Raw genomic sequence first — 20,852 nt, forward strand, 5'->3', positions numbered from 1 at the left:
AAAACCCTTTGAAAGAGGTTCCTGCAACAAAAAGGGCCGAATGAAGCTGAATCCTCATGCCCTCATCTAACAACTCAAGTTTGGCCCTTAAACAAAAACTAGAATAAATAAAACATATAAATAAAATAAAAATAACTAGAAAAAAAATGAATAGAAGAATAAACAGTAAAACGCAAAGAACAAGAACAACCACAAATTGTTGAGAGATGAGCTATTTAATCCATATATGACATACTTCTCTCAGTCATACAATAATTTTTGTTTATTATAGGCATTGCGAGTAAAAACCTAAGTTATATAAAGGGTTAAAGTTGTTGGTTTTTATGAGAAAAAATATAAAGACTAAAAGTAGTGATTTCATATCTATTGCAAAATAATGTTATTACAAATGTGTTACAGGTATAAATACTACACTATTCGTAGTCCTATGAAGTTGGCTATGAAACTCTTCTAATCACCATAAGAACACCACGAAGATTAATTTGCGACAACGAATTCAAATCGTTTGGAAACCCGATATTTATAGGAGGCGTGAGTAGGGATGGCAATAGGTATTGGACCCGAACCCGTAGATCTGAAGGACCCGTTTTTAATTTTATATATATTAAATATGCTTATTGTACAACTATACTACACTACTACTGTAGTTTGTATTATAATTATAATTTGAATGTGACATACAAGTATATCACATTATCACCGACTCACTTAGTCCCTGTACTAGTCACTACTCCTAATCCTTAATTCCCAGTTCCCCACTCCTCCTCACAAACAACACACACAACCATTTTAAGTTGTATAATGTTTTTTGGGCGATCAATTGTGAAATTATATATATTATTAACATTAGTCAATGAATATAGCTTTGTGGCAATCTCAACACGATCCAAAATACAAAAAAAAAAAAAAAAGAAAAGTAAAAGTAAGTCAGACCCTTTTTGGACCCGGATCTGGTACTGGATCCACTGTATTTATTCACGGATCCGAATATGGGTCTTGCAAAACTGGACCCGCGGATCCAGGTCTGGATCCTGCTCTTGAAAACGGATCTAGATCTGGATTCAGGTCCACCTGGACCCAGTCCAGATCTGACCCATTGCCATCCCTAGGCGTGAGTACACTTTCTTTTTGTGATAATTCTACCAAAAAAGATATTGCAAGAGTAAGACAAGTTATTATAGATGGATTATGATCTTTGATTGCAATGAAAGTTAATTACTCCTTCAAAGACAATCTCATGTAAATAAGAAACAAGAACAAGATGACTGTTCTAAGAGAATTAAAAAATTTGTCTCTAAGAATTTGGTGGAATGCCCTTTGCATACCCCTTCTATTTATAGAGAAAAGTATCAATCAATACCTACTGTGAAACAAGTTTGTTTCATCCAAACGAAGCCTATAAAACAAGAGAATGTTTCATCCAAAGCTCATTAATTAAACAAGATGAAGTTTCATTAGATTCAACCTCTATATAGAAGTTACCAATCATTAGAGATGATTAAACTCAAACAACACTAACAAAATAAACTAACAAAATCGCAAAAACCAAGACAGTGGGCAGGCAACGAGTCGCTGTCAAAAAAGCCAACCCGACTTTCACCCAAACGCTGAATTGGCTTTGGGTTTTGTCTCAAAATCAATAGTAGTAATCAAGCAACGACTCGTCGCTTATGGGGTCGACGAGTCGTCTTTTTCTGCTGACTCCATTTTGCAATTTTCCTTTAAGGCATATTTTTGGACTTGCTAGTTATTGCATGTTGTCCCACTACTATACTTAGTGTGTGTGTGTATATATATATATATATATATATATATATATATGTCCAATAATATTTAAAAATTCATAGAAATAGAATAAATTTATTGAAACATTGTAAAATGAAAAATATGACAAATTATATAAGACAAAATAATAGATTTTTTCTAAGAGTTCGCTCACTAAATATCTAATCTTGTTATACTTCCTCTATCCCAAATAATTAGCCTTGTTTCCCCTTTGATCTGTCCCATTTAATCAACTGTTTATGGCCATGATCCATATTCATACTTTATTCTCATTCGCATATTTAATACTATGAGCTATATTTTTGAGACGGAGAGAGTTATTACTATTAACTACTGTTAGTGAGAATTAAATTTTTTCTCTGTTAGAGAGCAAATACCAACTCTTTTGAAAAATATTGAGTTTAGTTACCACCTACTTATAGAACTCGATAATCAAAAATTGTCTACCTGAATTAGGGTGAGAATAGTCGCTTTCAACATAGTATTTTAGGTAGTTTTAGTAATATAAATTAACTCGAAATACTACTAATAATCTTCAATAGCAGTGTTTGACGAGTAATTTTTTGTAATTTTTTTAGCAATTTTAGGTAATATAACATACAAGCTAATAAAACTACTATAATTACCATTTAACATATATTTTATTATTATACAACAATAACAATTTCGGCAGTAACAATTACTACTATGTATCTTTTGCATCTTACAACTATTGTCACAACCATAGCTATTTTTGTTGTTACCTAATATAATAATTGATTAAATCTGAAAACTATAGAGCATAAAACAATTCACATAAATAATACTTCCTCTATTTTCATTCATTTTTCCAATTTACTGTTTATGCATATCTCACTGCAAACATAAAAGTCAAATAATTTAAATTGTGAGTTTTTTAAAAATTCTAAAAAAGTTGATTTTTAGCATATATATATTGACACGAATCTATCAAGATCTCATATTCCCTCATGAATATGTTTTATCATGAAATCATAGTCAAAATTAGATACTAAAATTTGTAAATTTTATTTGAGAAGAACATATGAAAACAAAGAGTATTGGACCAGCAATAAGGACCTTTTTCATTTCTTATTTTCATCACGTAAATAAGTAAAAGTCTTATATAAATTTGGCCCACATTATTAGTGTGCACGAACCTAATAATAACAAGAATTTTTTTCAATAATAATACTTATTAAGTAAACATAATTATTATTTTAATACCTTTTAGAGTTGGTGGACACAATAATTAGTGCACTAAAATGGGGTGGAACAAATCTATGAAAAACTTACTCCATAAATAATACTTAGAAGTGATAAATGTTGAAAATGAAGGTTTAGTCATCAACACAAAGAAGAATACTCAAGAGTTGATTTTTAATTTTTTTTTTTAATAAGAAGTAATTTCTTATTCGCTCAATAAAAAATCAAAAGACAAAAAATGCTTGTAAATAAGAAGAATCAAATCAATGGTGAGCTCATTCCTTAAGCATTGAAATTTTATTGGATTCATACAACCTAAACTATACTCTATACTATTGCTTTTAAATTGTCACTTTCAAGGTGAGGTGAACACTCAAGAGTCAAGACTCGGTACAATAGTACTTGTTTAGGATCCATCATTTTTGAGTTTTTGTTGACTATAAACAATTCCCTTCAATATTTTTTAATTGTCTCATTTAGGTTGGATACAAATATTAAGAAAGTGGAGGGACCATCATAGATAGTATACTCATGTGATGTAGTGGGTATTTAGGGGGTTTAAAGAGTGTAGTTTAGTAAAAAAAAATAAGAAAAAACAATTTGGTCTAAAAATTATGTTCTAAAATAGAAATGAGACAATTAAAGTGAATTACCCAAATAAGAAAATGGGACAATCGAAAAGAATTGGAGAAATTATATTTTTGTGTTCTAACTATTTAGCTCTATTTGTTTTTAACATGCAGACTAAATGCTAAAATAAAATATAGAAATAAAAACTTGTAAGATTATACTCCATATCAAAAAATAGAAAAAAATAAAACAAATTGAGTATTACAACGGAATAAAGGTTAAATAACTTTATATATGAGAAATAATAGATGGTTAGAATTATTGTAGGAGTATTAGTAAAAAGTTAAATTATTATAGATATTTTATTCAATTAATATGATGAATTCTTTGATTTGTTTTCATAGCTTGATAGAAGACATATGTATGTCAGTTTGGGTTGAATGTAGGATGATGATGCATCATGCATGAATGTGAGCCTACGAACAATTGCTGTTCGAGGTTGTCTTCAACTGGTGCTGAAAGCTTGAATCTCAATTGAATACGTTTAAATTTTTTTTAAGCAGGCAATACGTCGCATTTAATTAGGCTTGACAACTACTTCAAAGGGTATTATTTTTTCAACAAATGTTCCCCCTCTAACATAATTTGTTGGATTCGATTAGGTAGGCATGGGCTTAACCTAATAGAAGTATAACCACAAACTAATATTTTGTTGATTTTTTTTTGTTGTTTTAAACTTATGATATTGTTTTTTTTTTTATAACAGCGAATAAAGTAATTTTTTTTTTCTCTTATTCGCTATTATTAACAGCAAATAAATCGCCCTGGCTTTAAGCTCGGACCGAAGACGCTTATTAACTTATTGGATTTTCAATTTTTCATTTTACATTTGGGTTTTTTTGGATTTTAATTTACTTGGGTTAAGTTAATTAAATTGGGTTAAATATATTTTTGATACCCAAAAATAATTTATTTATTTATTTATTTATTTATTATAATACACCAATAAATTTTGTGCCGATACAAGTGCACTTTGTTCCAAATAAGTTGTACATGACCTCATGCAAAAAATTCATAGAAAATAAATCAGACTTGCGATAATCTTGATCAACATATTATTAACTCCTAAAAATGACATGCTCTAACATTAATCTTAGTCATTAATCATAAATCATAAATCATAAATCACAAATCACAAGTTAACAATCAACAATTATCCATCCTTATCAAACCACCTCTAAAAGTCAAAAGATTGAGTGATGCTAATTTCCTAACAACATGCTTGAATTGAATGTAAATTTTAAAGAGGAAAATAAAGGCAAACTAATGAAATGAAAACAAAATACATTTAAAGTAGTTGAGATAGTTGTGAAGAATGTAAAATGAGTATGAAATAAAAATAATGACGAAAAAAAAAGATGATTTCCTCTAATATAGAGGTAATACATTCCTCCACCCTCCCCTAGGATAAATATTTGGCCCCACAAAATTAAGAGCTTCCTTCATTTTTCATCACTTTGTAATCATTCTTTCACCATTAAAATAATCAAATTTCACTAATTTCTCATTTATAAATTTTATTTTCTTATTTTGAATTTTTTTCACCCCTTTAAATATTTGCATTCAATTATGCCCAAAGTCTGACCTCCTCGTACATCAAGTCTTCCGCAATCAAACATTCAAACATGCTTCCATGTTTGACCAACTTGCCTTCCTACTAAAAAGCTTCCTTCCCTCACATGGCTTCTCTTCCTCTCTTCTTCTTACCACATTTTAGTAGCTCTATACTTTCATGTCACTTTCCTAATTCTCCATCCTCTAAAAACCCCAATTTTTATCTATGTGTTTCTCTATTTTCAGATCAAAATCCAAGAAATCAGAAATCAATTCACAAGAAAAAATTACCCATCAAAATACCTTATCAAAACACCCTTCTATGGTCTCTAACTCAAGTAGAAGTATAACTAAAAGCAATGAATTTAACACCTTTAATAACTCAAAATCATCCTCAATCTCAAGCAGAGCTTCATTATCTAGTCTCAAAGATTCTCTCCCTGATAACCCACATATTTATGATCTTTCTGAAATTCGTGCTGCAACCAAGAATTTTCTGCAAAAACCCATCTCGTCTTCATCTTCTTCTGCTTCTTGGAAGTGTTTGATAGATAAGAAAGAATCAATTGTTACCCAGAGGAAGCTTAGGAGACCCATTGATGTTTCGGAGCTCCGAAGAAAGTTATCTCTTTTATGTAAGTCTCATCATGCTAGTTTGGTGAAGCTTTATGGTGCTTCTATTAGTGGGAATTGTATTTATCTTGTTTATGAGTATATTCATGGTGCTAATTTGAGTGATTGTTTGAGAAACCCTAGAAACCCTAATTTTACTGTTTTGTGCAATTGGGTATCTAGGGTTCGAATTGTTGCTGGGATTGCTGATGGGTTAGATTATATGCATAATTGTGCTGGTTTTAGAGGTGGGTTTATTCATAATCATGTTAAAAGTAGCTCAATTGTAATTTGTGAAGAACCTGCCTTAGTTGCTAAAATCTGTCATTTTGGAACTGCACAATTGTGTGGGGAGGTTCCTGAGGCAATCAATGAGGAGGATGAGGAGGAGGATGGGTCTGGTTATCAGGTTTTGAAAAGGGTAGGGAGTGCAGTAGGGAAATTCGAGGGGACGAGAGGGTATATGTCGCCTGAGTTTCAAATCACAGGGATACCGACCCTGAAATCGGATATTTTTGCTTTTGGTGTAGTGGTTCTGGAGTTGTTGTCTGGAGAAGAGCCTATGAAGGTGAAGATTGATTCAGGAAATGGGATTTTTCGAAAGATATCTTTGATTGAGACTGCATGGGAAGCGGTGGGGAGTGGAACCGGGAAATTCAGGCAGTGGATGGATAGGAGGTTGAGGGATTCTTACCCTGTTGAGGTTGCGGAAGGGTTGGCTCGAGTGGCATTGGAGTGTGTTCAGGAAGATCCCGGGAAAAGGCCCGATATGGGTCGAGTTGCTGGCTGGATATCTAAGTCGTATTTGGAATCTAAAACTTGGGCTCAGAGTATTGGTCTTCCTGAAGATATCACTATTTCATTGGCCCCAAGATGATAATATTGTGCTTTTGGTCATTTGGTGTGACATTGATGTATAGTGTTTTGTAAGTCGAGAATTCTTTGATTTTCATGGATACAAAATCCAGTTTACTCTAAGCAATTATAATGGTGTTTTTGTGTATATTAAAAAACAAAGATTCAATGATACTATGAACCATATCTGTAAGTGTATGGTCCTCGTAAAATTTTAAAACGTCTCAAGAATGGTTGTCCACAATGCGCACGAGTGATGTCAAAGTGCGCTGAAAGGGCTTGTGTTGATCTGTGGGCCAGTCTACAACCTTCATAGGTAGTCACCTGTGGTCTGATGGGGCTGGAGTGTTCCATTATGTGTGTTTGCCCGTTTCCATAAAAGAGAAAAGCCAGTACCCACAAGGTCATAATATCAGGATTATTGAGAGCATTTACCAACATCACTAGTCAAAGTCCCTGTTATTCAAACTAGTAGGCTACTTTTGCAGTCAGGAGATTTCAGCTGAGGAAAAGTATGGAAATTCAGATTTGGTATCCTAGTTGGTGATGAATAATGATCACAAATTGTGTGCTGCATGATGCAAGAGCAGGCCTTGAATCTGTTTGCATAGACTGGGATTGTGCTTGACCCCTATTCACCTTACCATTCTCCGAAGATTACCCGATTTAGTCGTGGAGACCTTGTGTAAAAGGCCGAGGTGCGATTTGAGAACTTTCATTTCTTTGCTGCTATATAATCTCTGCTTTAGTTTGAACTAGATTTTGTTGCATTAATTTTCAATGCTGCATAAGAAAACATTATAAAACATGATCCTTTGACATAGTGCCTTCCTTAGCAATTCAGATTTTGGTTCGTTGATGATTGCTCCACAAACACGATCTCTTAATTTCATCCACACATTTTTCAAGCCGCCTGCTTTATTTTATTTTTCTTTTCCTCTCGTTAACGACAAAAAAAGCTTCAAAAACCAAGATTTCTCCGTTGTAGCAAATTTACTAGAACGGAGTAGATTTTAGGAGAGATAATTGCCATTATAGGAATTCAGCTGATCAATATTGCGTACATCTAAATCCGTATCCTTTGCCTTTTCTAAGAACATTGGGGTGGATATGATGTCCGTGATGTTGTAGTGGTTGTATACATGTAGTAATTGGAATTTATCCCCCTGAAGATGTGTCGTGGTAGAAATATGACTTTGGAACTTTTATTACGTTTTTCTCTGTCACTAGGACTCATGTATCCATATCCGAAAAAAATACGCGTTTGATGTCCAACACATAAATACTTGAGGTAAAATGAAGAGTCTAAGCAAAAGAGTAATACTTTGTACGTAGTCAAATATAGAATACTCGTGTATTCATGCCTTGTTGTTTCCCCATCATTCAACGACTCCCGAGTTCCTCCTGTGTCTATGTACCTTTATCACTCATTCATATTGCAGTGTTCTAATCATTTCTATATTATGGGTTTCCTTAAATTGGTTTGGCATGCTAATTTAACACAAGTTCTTTGTTTGCAATAAACTGCTGCTGTAGATCGGAGTAATACTGTGTACGTATAGAAGCCAAATATTGTACTGACCTCCTAAACTATTACAGGTACTCATGACGGAATTATAAGTTTAGGACTGACTTGATCATCGCATCTCGTTAAATCTCTGTGCGACCTCTTAACCTTTTCAGTGTGACCTCTTAAGGCGTACCCCCAGTACTGGTTAAAAACTCCATTATTACCCTACAATTTGGCTAGCCTTGTTGGTTTTGTGTTGCATTTTTGGAAGATTTGGCGATGCTGTAAATGTTTACAAGGGCGTTGCCATGATTTAGCTACCTGGCGTATGGCTAGAACCTAATGTGCTTGAACGGGTCTATCATTCAGCGTTCTGCGAGTATGCAAGCACGATTTGACAAACAAGCAATGTCAGAAATGAGTTTATGCTGACCATTCCAGCTTTAGATATAATGTACATGTATAACATGTCGTAAGACTGTCTATATTTGATATCTTTCTCGGTAACTGTCTCATACAACAATGTATTGTTTAAGATTCAGTAATTTGATATTTTGTTGCACTGTAAAACTGAATAAAAACAAGTAAAGTTGTCAACATTACTACATTACACAACTACAAAGCTAAACCTAGCTGTTACTCTGTACAAACTACAACACTAAACTTGTTAAGACTTGTTCTAAATCCAACAAAAACAACGTTTACATTTAAAAAGACATCTACATAATGGCAGACAAGTTACATAAGCAAGTTCCATACACTATCTATCTGCATCATCAACAGTTTGCTCTAAGGCATTGACTAAGATACACTAGATGCCATGTTAGACCCATCAAACTCATTATATTCAGAAGTGATGAGTACGAGTTCAGCTTCTTCAATCTTTTATCCAGACCATCTAACTTGGTTTTCACAACATCCTCCTCTACTCTTCCTGCAGATGTGGTCGTCGTGGTTGCTGCTGTTGTCACTGTGCCTGTGGTACCTGTTGTCGTGGTGGTAGTTGGGAACGCACCAGTCGAATCACTAACCACCGTGTCCATCACTCTTGTCGGAGCATTTGACCGGTCTCGTCCTCTTCCTTCCTCTTTCTCTAGTTTTAGCCTATTAAACATCACCTACACAAACCAATTAATCATCAAAATACAACAAAAGTAAGAATCATGAGTTAGTTTACTACTAGCCTCGTACAATACAAGACCTGCGAGGAGAGTTTGACTGAATACAGATATTTCTTCCTAAAATCAAATCAATTGGTATCAGAGGAGTGATCAAGCTTATACCTAATTATTTGTGGGATCAGTTATTTTCGAACAAACACAACATAAACTAGGTCTATACTCTATACAATTCAAGTGAATGCATTTGATGATGAACAAATCCAAAATAAAACTTACTTTGGTAGCTCTTGGTTCCAAGAAGAGCAAATTACCCAAAACAAAAAGCAAAGAACTCAGCAAATTATAACTCTGGAGCATATAAGCCTTATTTTTAAGGACTTTACCCCTTTGTCCCAACAAATGCCCAATCAAAGCTAACCCAATACTCCCCACCATAGCCTTAAAATAAACAGGGTATATCTTACTTTGCACCATCCCAAACTGTTGTCTTGGCAAAACCCTTGCCAATACATGACTCATTACAAATGTCACCCATATTGACATCCCATATGCACTTGCAAACCCTAATAATTGAGTCACACTCAACATTGATCCCAAAGTTTCCTTCAATACAACATACCCATTTGAAAATACATACCAAATTACATCCATAATCACTTCTTTTCCTCTCCTTGCAATATCAGATATCTCTTTCTTACCTTTACTACCCATTTCCTTGATCTTTTCCCCTGTTTCTTCCACCATTTCCCCTGTTTTTTCCTTCACTTTCTCCCCTTTTTCTTTCACTTTCTCCTTGGCATTTCCTAGAACACCTTCTGTGCTTTCTTCGATTTTACGACCCGTCCTCAAACCCAAATCCTTGGCTTTATCCACTGCTTCTTCCACTACCTCCTCCGCTTCCTCCGCCTTCTCTTTCGCCTTACGCAATAACCCAGTAATCTTATGCTTACACCTTCCATAAGCATCACATATAAGCTCCCTAGGCCGAGCTCCATGAACCCCATTTCGCTCTGCGATAACATCTTGTGATACCCCAGCAATGGAAGCCGCAGCCCGAGAAATCTGTTCATCAACTGGGACTCCATTCAAATCTTTTACCCTATGTGGTGATGAGATTGAAACCTTTGTCTTCCCATCGTTAACATCATCCCCATATTCAACAACAACGGCTCTATGACCTTCTTTCACTATAACTTGATCTTCTTTTCCTCCATTGTTTTGTGGGTTTGGTGAGAATAACCCAGAAACTACTAAAGAAGTTGCAATTAAACTAATGGCTACCAAATTCATCATCTTTTTTATGGGATTTTTTTTCTTTGTTCTTGCTCTGTTTTTAGATTATAATCCTCTGTTGGTCAGAAATGTGTTGAAGCGGTTAACAAATGAATAAGGATGGGTTTTTATCGGTTTTCGGGTTTCGCTTTTCGGGTTGGATTTAGAGACTGACGCGTGGCATTCTTGGGTTGCATGAACTGCCACGTATGTATTACGTGTCAATATGTTGTGCAAATAATTTTTAATTTTTTTATGAAGGGGTTTTTTTGGTTATTGATTTTTGAGGATAAGAACTTGAACAGAGATGACTTATGAGTCTATTCCCACCACATTATTTTTTTTTACAAAATAATTTTCATTTTATATAACATGAATTTATATTTTCCTCAATAACCAATTCAGATGACGATTTGTATTTCTGTAAACTGCCATTTGAGGTTTGACACTAAATTGGTAAAAATTTAAAAAAAATCAAAATTTAAACAAAGAGCTTTCAAAAGGTCTCAAACCAAAAGTACATCATGAAGAACACTCCAACCACCTGCGCTCTAAATTCCTATTAAAATGTTTTTGTGCCTTTCGTATTTAAATAAATCAGAGTTGCAATTGGCCCGTTACCTCACATTCATAAGGTACATCATGAAGAGTACCATTACCTCACATTCATAAGGTACATCTAGATTTTTTTTTGTTAAAATAAATTCCCAAATAACATTATTAATGATTGGATTTTGGTGATGTTACTTTTTCAATTTGAAAAATAGTAAAGATAACACGCAAGGAATCCCTTTAACAAAACGAGGTATGGAGATTGGATTCTAGTACTATTTTACGTGTTCAGATTTTTAATCACTTTTTTGATAGGAAAATTATTAATGGTATCTTGCACTTTAGTAATGGTGTTTCTAAATTTTTTGATTATTAATGGTGCCCTCGTGTTATTTATTGTCTTACAACTGTAATTTTCTTAACTTTTTCCGTCCAAAATCATCCAAAAACGTTAATTTTTTCTTTTTTCCTTTATGTTTTAAATTGAAAAATAAAGAAAAAAATAAAAATAAAAATTATCATGAATAATATAACTTTTTGTTAATTTTCTTACATTAATACCAACTATTGATTAACCATGAATAATGTCAACTTATGGGAGCATTTTCCTAGAAAAAATATCAACTTTAGTTTATTAACTAATTTACCAAGTTTTTTTATAATGAATAGTTGATATTATTATAGGGAAATTAACAAAATGTTGTTTTATTTAAGGTTTCCAAAAGAAAAAAGTTAACGGTTTTTGACGAAAAAAATTAAAAAGGTTACGGTTGTAAGACGCTTAATAGCACAAGGACGTCATTGATAATTGAAAAAACTTAAGAATACCATTAATAAAGTGCAAAAACTTAAGAGTACCATTGATAATTTCGCTTATTTTAAAATTAAAAGTTGCAAGTACCTTTTAGCATTGAATTTCTTGTGAACGATTGTATATGTGTAACCTCTACTAGCTTACTTCAATCTAATAAGTTTTTTAAACCTTAAAATGTTCGTTGACTAATTTATGCATCGTAATCCCTTTGTGTTTGTAGTATATGACTCAAATTTAATTTATTATAATTTAAATGAATTATAAAAGAATCAAGAAAATGAAACTTAGATCCAAGAAAATGAACCATATATTGAGTTGTTATATCATGAAAACTCCAATTACAATATAAGTAACGCTCACAAACTAATTATTATTGAAATCTTGGAATATGATAAATGTTACATTCTAAAGATGTTTGACAAATTGTTAAATTTCTCTTATACTCAACTGTGTATTTTCAATTAGTTTATTTTATATATTTTTTCACATTAAATTATTGATAATAATTATGTGCATTGCTATAATAATTATTATATGGTTTTTTTATTTGGAAATAATTATTGATAGTAAATATAATAGTTCTTAAAAGGGAAAATATGACAAAAAAAAAAAAGTTGATTGAAAAAATCTAAAAATGAATTGAAGGTGAAATTAAATTTGTGAATGAGATTATGAAATCAGTAAACTAATTAAAACAAATACTAGATCTTCATCATGACCTGTTGGGGCTAGCCCCCTTAACTCATTTTTTTATGTTTAAAATGTTTAATTAGCCCTTTTAATATATTTTGATAATTTGATCGCATATATTAAGTTGATTACTCGATAAAAGTTGATCAAGATCTATCATCCAGTAAAAAAAGTCAGACTAAAAAATATAGCAAAATTAATTAGACAATAGAGTATTAACTAGTCCAAATCCAATTCTTTATAAAAATAAAAAATAAAAAAAATAAAAAAACTTAGTATCCCTATGTGAATTTGTTAGCAAAAGATAAAGGTGATATGTTAAATAAAAATTGTCATTGTTCATGATTAAACATAATTTGGATCTTTTGGTTCACATCAATGTTATCAAATGTCAATGATCCCATATATTTTTTTATAATCTCATCTTTAAATTGTATCTCACTAGTATTATTCACATATTTTTCAATAAACTTATTTGTGTCACTTTGCTAATTGATATCTTAAATTACATAACTAAATATTATAAAAATTAATGTTGTGAGAATATGTAATTAAATAATTCAAATGAGATTTCATTTGAGTATATTTTTCTTAAATGTTAGTGAAATCTATAAAATAAACTTGAAAAGTGAAAATACTTATAAGTAATAAACAGTAATGTAAAAAAAATATTTCATGACAGAAGTGTTTAGAAAACTCAAATAAATAGAAGAACCAAAATACTTGGAAATACTTTCTTTGTTTCATTGTGTTTGTTACTGATAATGACATTTTTCTGTAAACATGTTATAATTTGTGTCAAGTGGAGTATTTAAGTTGGGATTAAGAAAATTTGAAATAGATAAGCTTCTTAATAAAATAAAATTAAGTAATAAACTTTGACAAAACTTATTTCTAAAAATAAGCGTCTTTTATCCCATAGTTGAGGTTTGTCTTTGTTTGCAGTTAATAATAGCGAACAAAGCTTTGTGGTAAAAAAAAAAGTGAAGCATTTTGTCCACTATTACCAAAATAGACCAAAGGAAACCCTGGTCAAACTTTTGTTCGCAGTTATTAACCGTGAACAAAAGTTTGACCTTGGGGGAAATGCATTAAAATGATTCTGAAACAATTTATAAAATGCATTAGTTCGCAGTTAGTAACTGCGAACAAACTAAGTGTCTTTTTTTAATTAATTATTTATTCGCGATTACTAATTACGAGCATACTCCTAACTTAAAACTCTGAGCTATAAGCGTTTATTCGTAAAATAGAACTTCGCCGAAGCTTATATATTGAAATTTTTTTGCATAAAAAAATTATCTTGGGAGTAATATAAAAGTAGTTGTAACATTTTAATTGAAAAGGCAAGAATAAGACGGTTTTGGTAAAATGAGAAACATAATTAAGTGGACCATTAACGTTGACAATATATATAGAGTGGACCATGATCTCCCATGTTAAATACTCCATACAGGGCCTAGCGTTTAGTAACATATCCACATCTGCCCTACTTGGATCCACTACACAGTGGGCACACACTGTAAACACTCACTTATGTCATAAGATTCTGCTGCTGGGTCCCCCTTTGCTTGTGAACTTTATACTTATTAATTTTCACCAGTAACATTTTCAGTTTAATTTTTATATTTCGCTAAAGTCGTTTTTAATTGGATTAAAATAGTATAATATAATTTAGTTTTAGTGAACTATATTTAATGGTATTTAATTTAAGTGTCGTTAGTTTAAATTTATCAGGGTATATATAATGGATTTAATGACATTTATTAGGTCATTTAACAGCATAATAAAAAAGTATATTAAAGTTTTTCGCGGCATAAGATCTAGAATTCTAGATACAATTCTGATAAATGGCACTATAGATTATGGTAATAATTACATATGTAACTAAAGGTCAAATAAAGTGTCATTAAATCACTTTATTGCGGAACTCAACATAAAAACTAAAAATTATTACACTAAAAATATAAATCAGTGATATTTTTTAATGCCACTAAAATTTATGTCGCTAAAAACTTATTTTGTTGTAGTGAAATATAATTAATTTAGATTAAAGAAAAGATCAAATCATAAATCGAATTTTTATTTCTACAAGTAAAAACTCTTTTTGAAACTAAAATTAACACTTTAATTGTAGTTGTTGCTAATGGTGTGAAACAAAATAAGTATATCTTTCAATAGCAAATTTTATCTGTAACCTGTAAAAAATAAATCCAATAATCTGATATTTATTCGATATTTCTAATTCAAAATCTATCTAATAACTTAAATAAATACCTTTATTAGCAATTAGAGGTAGGATTATTTTAATTTTAAGGAGTAATATCTCAGTTTTTGGCAGTTGGAATTTATTGACAACATAGAAACATCCCAATCAATTTAAATAAAAAGTTACTTACTCTCCTATTCAAATTGGAATGAATTTCGGGTGTTACGGAAACTCAAAAACCAAAAAGACGGAAAGTGGGACATTTACACATTAGACTGAAAGCAATACAAAAAGCTAATGTCGCACTCTCCCTCCATTTTCCATGTACTTCCAAAAACATAGATGGATGACTAAGGCTTGTGGGACCTCACTTTCCAATTAGGTATGCCAAATTTGGTAGATAGCAGACGGGTATAATTTTATGGGTTTTTTCATCTTATTCGCCTCAATTATGATGAATATAAATATGTATTTGATGGATAGTAATGTTGGAAATATAGACTTTTTCAAGGTCTTTACAAAGTCTTGTTTTGACTACAATCATCAACGCACTTACATACGCACACGAGTTATAATAATATGTATGACGTTTGTATATGAGAAATGTGTTTAGAGTTGTGTTTAACATGTGCTTGATATGGAACTGTATGGTGTGAGTTGTGACACGAACTTTTCGATGCTTTAAGAAAGTTATTTTTCGAGTCTCGACTATTTCAAGTGTAAATAGACGGGATTTTCCACGGTTTAACACACCCACAAAATAGCAATGTACATTCACTACTAAAGATGTGTAGCAAATATCATTCTTATACAAGTGAATAGAAGATGATGAGAAGATAAAACTCAGAAGTGTATATATCCAAATGATTGAGAAACACCTATTTATAGGCCAATCCCATCAACTAAAGCTCAAATGATTATCAACGAATTAAGGATTAATGGCACACAATTACAGCTTCGATCCCAATAAGTATGTTTCCACCCTCATAAACCATCTTGGTGGTTGGAATTTTAGGTTAAGTGGTCGAAATTTTGTGTTTTTGGTATGAACCCGTAAACTTTAATACTTTGGTGGCTGTAATTTGCATAAAATAAACATTAAGGTTATAATTCGCAAAAGCGCTAATTGCAAATTATTCTTTATTTTCTATAAATCTTTCAAAAATGCTTTTAAAGTTTTTCTCTCTTTGTGGAATATTATAAAGTGGAAAAGCAAAAGAATTAGAAGAAATATATTTTATAATGCTTAGAGATTTTAAAACTTAAAACTTATTTTGAAAAATAAAAAAAACAAAAGAGAACGAAGAGAGTAATATTTGCATTATCAATAAACATAGTAAGACTATTTTTGTTCTTAAGAGATCGCATCATCAACAATTAGTATAAGTAAGAAAGCACAAAGTTTTATATGAGACCGTTTTATTATAAGATAAATTTATTAAATTAGCCTATTCTTTTATTGATTGCTTTAAGATTATAGGTGATCATCTTAAGACTATAAGTAAGCGTTTTAAAGCTATAAAATTAATTATTTCAAGATTATAAGTGATCACACATCACTGCATATGGTAAAAGTTAAAGGGAAAACTAAAGTAGAGTGCTCAGGGGAGATTCTAAACATATTCGACTGCACAGGACCTTTAAAAATTAAAAACTTTAATATTAAATTACGTAGTATATATATTTAATGTTTAAAAATACAAAATTACTAAAAAAAATCATAATTTTTAAAATAACTTAAGGCCGTTAAATAATTTTTAAATTTTTAGTCCGCCACTTAGCTTGAGAACACGAGGGAGTAACATGTGAGAAGAAGCCTACATAAGTAACCAAAAAAAGAAGTGTAGGACCCACATGAAAAATACATGAAGAAATGGACCCACAACACCACCATTCTACGGGAAAGATTGAAAAGATGTCACTGTCGGTAAACGTACGGACATGAGCCTGGGAAATGACCCTCTCCCTAAACCTCTTTGTGGGACCCACTTCCATACCTAAGTGGGACCTACCTTTTTCCATCTTCCTCCGTCAGAGATGGAGGGCGCTTCTGTCACCTATGCGGCCCCACTTCTTCCTATATGGCCCCACATTCCCATCCCTTCATCTCCTACACTTCTCCATTTTGTTTCTTTCTTTTTTTTTCTCCTTTTTTTTCTCCAACTTGAAAGTATTTATTTCCTCTCCATATTACTCACGTCAAATAAAGTTTTGCGTAACATAATTTGTTTGTCGGATCATTTATATTTAGAATTATATGTATTTAAAAATTATAAAAATTTAATATTATAAAATTATGCGACGAGACGGATAAAATAAGATTTTACATCACTATATTTTTTTGCGTATAATAGCCAAAACATATAAATTACCATAAAATAATAAAGTGTAAAAATTAATTTGGTGCAAGTAATATAAAAGGTAAAAATATTTAATTTATATGTAAAAAAAAAACCATCAAGTACCCCATTTTGCAGAGTAGCCCCTTTCCAGGAGAGAGGGGTCATGATTGTCTCCAGAAGTGGAAAAATAGAAAAAGGATGAATAAAGGTGTGAATATAAAACTTTGGTATTTTTTGGGTTTTTTGTTTGTTTGTTTGTTTGTTTTATGGTATTTTCCTATTGTTTTTTTTTTTAGAAAGAGAAGTGAGAAAATTTTGGGGTTCACTTCATTCATTCATCTATGTTTGTTTATTGTATACCAAGAAAAAAGATAGGAAAGTTAGTGATATAAAGATTTCACCCTTTTTTTTGTTTTCTAAACTCATCATTCTTGCCTCTATTTCATCCATTACAAGTTACCATTTTCTTCTTCTCTATACCAGGTATTCATCCTAATCCTTCATGGATTTTTTTGGGTTTTGTTTTTTGTTTCTGGGTTTTTGTGATCTTATGAAAACAGAAAGAAAAAAGATGAAAAAAAAATTGGAATTTTGGGTTATTTGTGTTATAATTTTCTGAATATTTTTGTTGTGTTTCTTTTGATTGAAGTTTGGTTTGGAGTTTTGCTGCTTGGTATTTTTTGGGGTGTTCTGAGGAACTGTTTTTTTGGCTCTTTTATTGTTAATTTTCATTACAAATGAAATGGGTTATTTGAAATGTTTGTCAATTCCCAAATTTTTGTTTTGGAAGTTTTTGTAAAATAATTCACCCCATAAAACCTTTTTTCTAATTTTTTAAGGATCTATGTCCTAGAACATGAAAATTAGTGGGTTTAAATGTTATTGTAATTATGTTTGATAGAGGAGATTTGCTAATTGCTAGTGTTGATCTTATAGGTTCCATCATTCTTAAAACTATTTGAGATTCATTCTTATTTTGCTTTTTAATTCTTAATTAATCTATTAAGTATGTCTGATAATCTGCAGATTTGATTTCCTTTTTTAATTTTACTGGTTTTGTAGTATCATCATTATGATAAAAGCTGTTAATTTTATTACTTTTGTATTACTATCTGTCATTTGTGCTTATATGCATGCCATAGAAACTGCATCTGGTTATCTTGATTTTAGTAGGAAAGTTGATCTTGTCTTATGTTTGCTCCTGTTATTTGGTTGTTTGATTTATATTATTCTTACCGACTGCATTCCTTTAGTCCTCCCTGTGAAGAAAGTATGAGTATGGTTTGTCCGTCATCTTTTCTCATCCAGACCTGCTTCTGAGCAGGACACTGGGTATGATAACGATGATGATGTTTTATATTGTTCTTGTCTTATCTTGAGTAAGGCTCCCTAATGATGATGTTTTATATTGTTCTTGTCTTATCTTGAGTAAGGCTCCCTTTGATCTCCATCTCCTCGTGATGAGGGTATTAGTCTGTCTTTTTTCTTACCCTCCCCTATCTTGGGCGGGATGATGATGATGATGATGATTGTTATTGTTGTAGGTTTGAAAGCTCTTAGATTAAGGTATTCTAGGTTGCAAAATCAAACTGAAAGGTAGTCGAAAAATCTGATTAGTGGTATGAAGAGTAAAGGGGATGGTAATGTTTCTAACATTAGTCAAGGACTCGCTTCCTCGACTGGTGAAAACAAAACAAACCAAAATCTTAGAGATGGCGAGGTTTCTATTGTTTCATCTGAAAGGGTTCACTCAACTCTGCAGACTTTGATCAGGAGCGACTTAAGCTCAGATACTGGACAACGCTTTAACGGAAAGAGGAAGGTCGTAGATTCTGTGATTGTGGAACATAATAAGGTGATTAAAACCGATTCTTCATCTTCGAAAGAAAGTGGCGAAGTCATTCAACTAAGTTCTGTTGATTCTACCGATCCAATACACTGTCAGTCTGTGAACAATGAGAAAAAACCATATGTGAGTCAGTCTAATGAATCAAAAGTAGGTCAAGACCGAGAATCGCCTATGATTACAAAATCATCAGATTCTATTGCTGCAAGTTTGCCAAGTTCTCGGCATTGTAATGTTGATCTGAACGAAGGTACGGAGGCAAAGGGAGCTATATCGGTAGTAGCTAAGGTTGGCGTTCCTATGGGCTTACCTAAGAAGCCATTGCAATTCGGTGGAGAGCTCGGATGGAAGAGATCTAGCACTGCTAGTGCCTTTCACCCGACTTCTCTAAAAACTCCTGAAAGAGAAAAAGAAACTTGCAATCATCGAGGTATTGATCTCAACGTTGTTGCTACAATGGATTCAGAACACCCTGTAGATGAGACTCCTATGGGTGTTGTCACTTCAAACCCACCCGCTAGATTTTTGCTTGACCTGAATAGCCGAAGTGAAAATGATGAAACTTACCATAAACCCGTTGCATCAAGTTTTGATCTAAACGACAATCTTGTCACCGAGGATGCTTGTAGAAACACTTATCAATGCAGTGAAATTCTGCAGCTGCCGAGAAAAAGTGTAGCAGCTGACACCAGGACTGTTTCGGGAGGAAACACCATAACTCCGTCCATTTTTGATCCGAGAAGGCCACCCTCATATCTGGTTGATCTTAATTCTATACGAAATCTTGGACACGTTCAACAACAGCCATATCTTGTGGCTACTACCCCCACAGCCGAACAAGTGCAGATGATGGTTCCGTCTGCACTTTATATCGGAAAAATCAATAATATAGGCCCGACATTTTACCCTCCTGGTGTTTTGCCACACTTTAATACTCAGCATGGTGCAGCCGTGATTCCCCAAATCCCAGTTTCTGTTCTTCAAACCTACTCGGGACCTGTTCATTTCATCGAAGGTCCTCAAGGGCTGAATCTGAACACTTACCCAAATATGAGACCGGCCTTTTTTCCAAATCGTAGCATACCCTTCGTGGAGAATGGAAGCCGGGGAATTGGCAATGCAGATCTTTTGATTCCTCTCGGAAATGGGTTGTTTGAGACAAGAGAAAGACCGGCTGAACAAGTCATTTTGTCTGCTTCTCAGATTAACTACAGACAGATGAGCTCTTGGAATTAGGTATAAGCTTGGGATTATTGTTCATTTAATCTAACAGTACCAGTCATGCAATGTACATAATTGGAGTTTCGTCTAGTTATAACTGGGATTAATACGCGATTGTGTTTTCGTCATTTTTATCTCGTACACTTAACCATAGAATTTGCCTGTGTTTGAAGCTGTTATCTGACATTGAGATCGAGGTTAGTTTTGTACAGAGTATCGAGTATAGAATTATTAGTTTGCTGAAAGTTTGCAGTTATTATAGAGCTTGATTTAGAAAAGGTTACGACTTTTCGAGCTTATATGGCGCTCGGTTTAGAATTCTTGCGCGTTTCCGGCTTCAAAATCTAAGCTGCATTGCCTCAGAAACTTGTACTATGCAATTTATTGGACATCAATAACATGCCATTCTGAATCTTCCCGTCTTTGTGTTTGACATAAAGTTCATGTTTGTTTTTTAGAGTCGTCAGCATCGTACCCGGTGTATTCCGCCCATAGGATCAGTGTTTATGTAGAGTGCCATGATCGTATCTTTTATAAATATGTATAATCTTAGGCTGACTGTTGAATTTTTACGTCTATTCTAAAATACGTGCAACTGATTGTGAAATGGGTGGAAAAATATATAGAATGGAGGAA

General features: G+C 32.5%; 3 protein-coding genes across 4 annotated transcripts; 2 read left to right on the top strand and 1 right to left on the bottom strand.

Moving 5' to 3' along the window:
• Positions 1–5,213: 5,213 nt before the first annotated feature.
• On the top strand, positions 5,214–8,756 carry LOC130810533 (lysM domain receptor-like kinase 3). Its single transcript, XM_057676635.1, has 2 exons — positions 5,214–7,337; positions 8,239–8,756. Exon 1 carries the CDS (start codon positions 5,399–5,401, stop codon positions 6,659–6,661), a length of 1,263 nt encoding a protein of 420 aa, XP_057532618.1. The 5' UTR covers positions 5,214–5,398; the 3' UTR covers positions 6,662–7,337; positions 8,239–8,756.
• A 144-nt stretch (positions 8,757–8,900) lies between these two features.
• On the bottom strand, positions 8,901–10,643 carry LOC130810532 (uncharacterized). Its single transcript, XM_057676634.1, has 2 exons — positions 9,547–10,643; positions 8,901–9,267 (listed from the first exon to the last, which is right to left on the bottom strand). The coding sequence occupies exons 1-2, from the start codon at positions 10,561–10,563 to the stop codon at positions 8,926–8,928; spliced, it is 1,359 nt and encodes a 452-aa protein (XP_057532617.1). The 5' UTR covers positions 10,564–10,643; the 3' UTR covers positions 8,901–8,925.
• Positions 10,644–17,201: 6,558 nt separating this feature from the next.
• LOC130810652 (uncharacterized) lies at positions 17,202–20,630 on the top strand. 2 transcript variants are annotated; one of them, XM_057676795.1, is made up of 2 exons: positions 17,202–17,357; positions 18,694–20,630. In XM_057676795.1, the coding sequence occupies exon 2, from the start codon at positions 18,771–18,773 to the stop codon at positions 20,229–20,231; it is 1,461 nt and encodes a 486-aa protein (XP_057532778.1). In that variant the 5' UTR covers positions 17,202–17,357; positions 18,694–18,770; the 3' UTR covers positions 20,232–20,630. The 2 variants fall into 2 exon arrangements, with proteins under 2 accessions (XP_057532778.1, XP_057532777.1); XM_057676794.1 differs by lacking the exon at positions 17,202–17,357 and adding an exon at positions 17,373–17,632.
• The last annotated feature ends 222 nt before the right edge of the window (positions 20,631–20,852 follow it).

This window comes from Amaranthus tricolor, chromosome 4 (genome assembly GCF_026212465.1).
Source record: "Amaranthus tricolor cultivar Red isolate AtriRed21 chromosome 4, ASM2621246v1, whole genome shotgun sequence".
NCBI lineage: Eukaryota > Viridiplantae > Streptophyta > Magnoliopsida > Caryophyllales > Amaranthaceae > Amaranthus > Amaranthus tricolor.

Excerpts from the sequence above, each read along its gene's own strand:
- LOC130810652 (XM_057676795.1), top strand. The coding sequence starts at position 18,771 with ATGAAGAGTAAAGGGGATGGTAATGTTTCTAACATTAGTCAAGGACTC.
- LOC130810533 (XM_057676635.1), top strand. The coding sequence starts at position 5,399 with ATGTGTTTCTCTATTTTCAGATCAAAATCCAAGAAATCAGAAATCAAT.
- LOC130810532 (XM_057676634.1), bottom strand. The coding sequence starts at position 10,563 with ATGATGAATTTGGTAGCCATTAGTTTAATTGCAACTTCTTTAGTAGTT. Across the intron at positions 9,268-9,546 it reads TGGAACCAAGAGCTACCAAA|GTGATGTTTAATAGGCTAAA; the intron begins GTAAGTTTTATT and ends TGGTTTGTGTAG.